General features: G+C 34.5%; 1 protein-coding gene across 1 annotated transcript in view; it reads left to right on the forward strand.

Moving 5' to 3' along the window:
* Nucleotides 1–278: 278 nt before the first annotated feature.
* Nucleotides 279–3,035, forward strand: part of LOC104074571 (coatomer subunit beta-like) — a gene marked incomplete at its 5' end in the record, with an annotated part of 4,649 nt that continues 1,892 nt past the window's right edge. The window contains 3 exons of the mRNA XM_009574731.1: nucleotides 279–398; nucleotides 848–993; nucleotides 2,324–2,413. Of these exons, the coding sequence (XP_009573026.1) occupies nucleotides 279–398; nucleotides 848–993; nucleotides 2,324–2,413 (356 nt within the window). The remainder of the gene's footprint in view (nucleotides 399–847; nucleotides 994–2,323; nucleotides 2,414–3,035) is intronic.

Below are 3,035 nucleotides of genomic sequence, written 5' to 3' on the forward strand. Positions count from 1 at the left end.
CGTGACCGGCCATTGGGGTTTGGGTGAATACACTAATATTTTAACTGAAATTTTTAATGTAACATAAATTACTTTGTCTTGCAGGTAGCAAACTGTAAAAAAACCAACCAACCAAAAAAAAAATTCCAAATCAACTAATACTTTTATGGTAGTATTTAGTGCAACTCTGTAGACATTAGAATTGCATGACAAGAAAATAAAAAATTTTGTTCCAAAAGCTAAACTCATTGTGTACTGTTAATATTCCCTGATCCCCATCTCGCAATTTCTTTACACAGGTGACTTGAAACTTGTGGAAAAACCATCTCCTCTGACACTTGCTCCGCATGATTTTGCAAACATTAAAGCTAATGTCAAAGTCGCTTCAACAGAAAATGGAATAATTTTTGGTAATATTGGTAAGTAAACAATTCAGTGTGCAAAATTAACATTAACGTGTAGCATTTCTTAACTGCTTAATGAGCTCAAAAATAATTAAAACACTTCATACTGGAAGAGGAAATTAAATGGTCTACAATGTATGAATATTTTCTGACGATTTTTTAAAAATTTATATCACTTTTACTTAAAATCGTAGTAGAACATGCTACCTTTAGAGTGATTGTTGGCATGATACTTGAACCCAAGTCTCTGAATTTGAAATGAGCTAGGCAGCTTTGCCTGAAAGACCAATACAGTTAACTCAAAGTTCTGTGGCAACTGGGTAAAGCACTTGAAGAGGACAGAGGTCAGCAATGAGATTGAGCAAGCGTTGACTGTTTTTAATTGGCAGGTGGTAACTGAGCACTCTTACTTAGTGCAAATTCACATTTTTAAACATTAAGGTGGTTTGTGTTTTTTATTGCAGTGTATGATGTCTCTGGAGCAGCCAGCGACAGAAACTGTGTGGTTCTCAGTGACATTCACATTGACATCATGGATTACATCCAGCCTGCTTCTTGTACGGATGCAGAGTTCAGACAGATGTGGGCAGAATTTGAGTGGGAAAACAAAGTTAGTTTTAGTTTTTGTATGTTATTTGGGGTTTTTATTGATGAGGTGTAATTCTGTTTCTTGTTTCTACGTCAGCTCATTACATCAACATTATCTCTTGTGGTACAAACCTCATTCAACATCTGCATTGGATGTTGGCCTCAAGTAACTCATTCTCTTATTGTTATCTTATCTGTTTCACAAGCTTAGTGATACAATAACTGGTTTTTTCTTACAAAAGAGGTGTGTGCATTGAGCCTTACCTCTTGTACAGAAGGTATCCAAATTGCTTGGTGATTGCTGTGTATTTCAGCTCAAAGATGTGATAGCAACAAGTACAAGTTTATGCTGAGACTGCAGAAGTAGTCATACTGCTTAGCCTCTCCAGTTTCGAATTATGTTGTCTTTTTTTTTTTTTTTTTTTTTTTTTTTTAAATCATAGAATGTTTTGGGTTGTAAGGAACCTTTTAAAGATCATTTATTCTACCCCCCCTGCCATGGGCAGGGACATCTTTCACTTTATTACTTTGCAATACAGCTGTAGCATACAGAGTGGTTATGGATGCTGTGTAAGACCCAACAAAATGGTAGGTACAATTAATATTAGAGGGTGTCCAAACTGTTAGTTACAGACGTGTTAAAAAAGGGTTTAGCGGAGATAATCTCATGCAACAGAGCAACACAATTTAAGAATAGAGTAGAAACATTAAAACAGAATGGGAGATATTTTGCACAAACTGTAACCTTGTTTGCAACATGTATTTATGTGTATTCACTTGAGAGTGGATTTAAGTTCCCTCAAAGGGAACTTGTCAACAATAAATTTTAATCCATAATATGTGAAGCCTTAGCAATTTGTAAACTACTCCTAAAAGATGTGTTAAAAAGCAATTTACACAAGACCCATAATACTCAATGTGAGGAAGCCAACACAGTCCAGAGAGCTTTGTTGCTAAAAGGGAAATAGGAAAGTAATTTTTATCGTTGATTAAAAGCAAGCTTTTGGACTAGATACCATTTTTTCTCGTGCTGGCAATGTGTAAACTATATTCAGACAAGAAGTATATTATTTGCTGTAGAGAGTCTACGTGTTCAGCAGAGTATCATATTCACCTAATACGTTTTAGAAACCATGGTCATAGCATGGAATTCCCACCCTTTAACAAGCGGATGGCAGGAGGTGAAGACATTGTATGATGCCACCACATAATGTGATTTGGAGCTAGCTTACTGAATGTGGTGTTCCTCAAGGAGAAAGGTAGTGGTAATCTTTTCAGACCTCTGAAGAAGAGACCGTTTCAGAAATGCCTGAGATGCTAATTAAAGTAATTGCCATTTTTTTCCCTTGAAGGTTACAGTGAATACTAATATCATTGATCTAAACGAATACTTGCAGCACATACTGAAGTCAACCAATATGAAATGCCTGACTCCAGAGAAGGTGAGCTATTTGCTTGAAGACTTTTAAACGCCCTTTTTAGTTTGTGTGCTTTGTTTAATTTGTTTAGCATTTGTTGTAATATTATTAGACATGCTTGTTTACAATACGAAATAGTACATATACTTCGAAGTTTTTTAAATGAGTACTGTGAAATGAGTAAAAGCAAGTTAATGTTATCAAAATTCTGTGTTGCTTAATCACTTAAGCTATTTCTTGCCCAGCTAGAAAATCAGAATGCCTGTTTTAATTTGTAGTAGCTAAGCTGTATTATAGATTTGATGGAGCCATATATTTTTATACAGGATTTTTTTTTGGTAGCTCCAAGTTCCTTCTCTGTCAAAATTTACCTTTCTTTTGCCAATTTAGCCTTTTTGTTATAAAGCAAAGTGTATATATATATACACAATAGCTATTTGCTTTTAAGATATAATATATATAATAGCTATCAGCTAATATATGTATAGTAGCCAAAATAGGTATAGTAGCTATTGCTACTATTTAGCTTCTTTACCATTTTGCTGTTCATTAAATCAGATCGTAAAATGCCATCCTACCTTGTTTTGATGAATATTGTAGATTGCATATCTTTCAATATTAATTTTAGAAAAAGGCCACCACTCTT

Source organism: Fulmarus glacialis, unplaced genomic scaffold, assembly GCF_000690835.1.
Source record: "Fulmarus glacialis isolate BGI_N327 unplaced genomic scaffold, ASM69083v1 scaffold15653, whole genome shotgun sequence".
Taxonomy (NCBI): Eukaryota; Metazoa; Chordata; class Aves; order Procellariiformes; family Procellariidae; genus Fulmarus; species Fulmarus glacialis.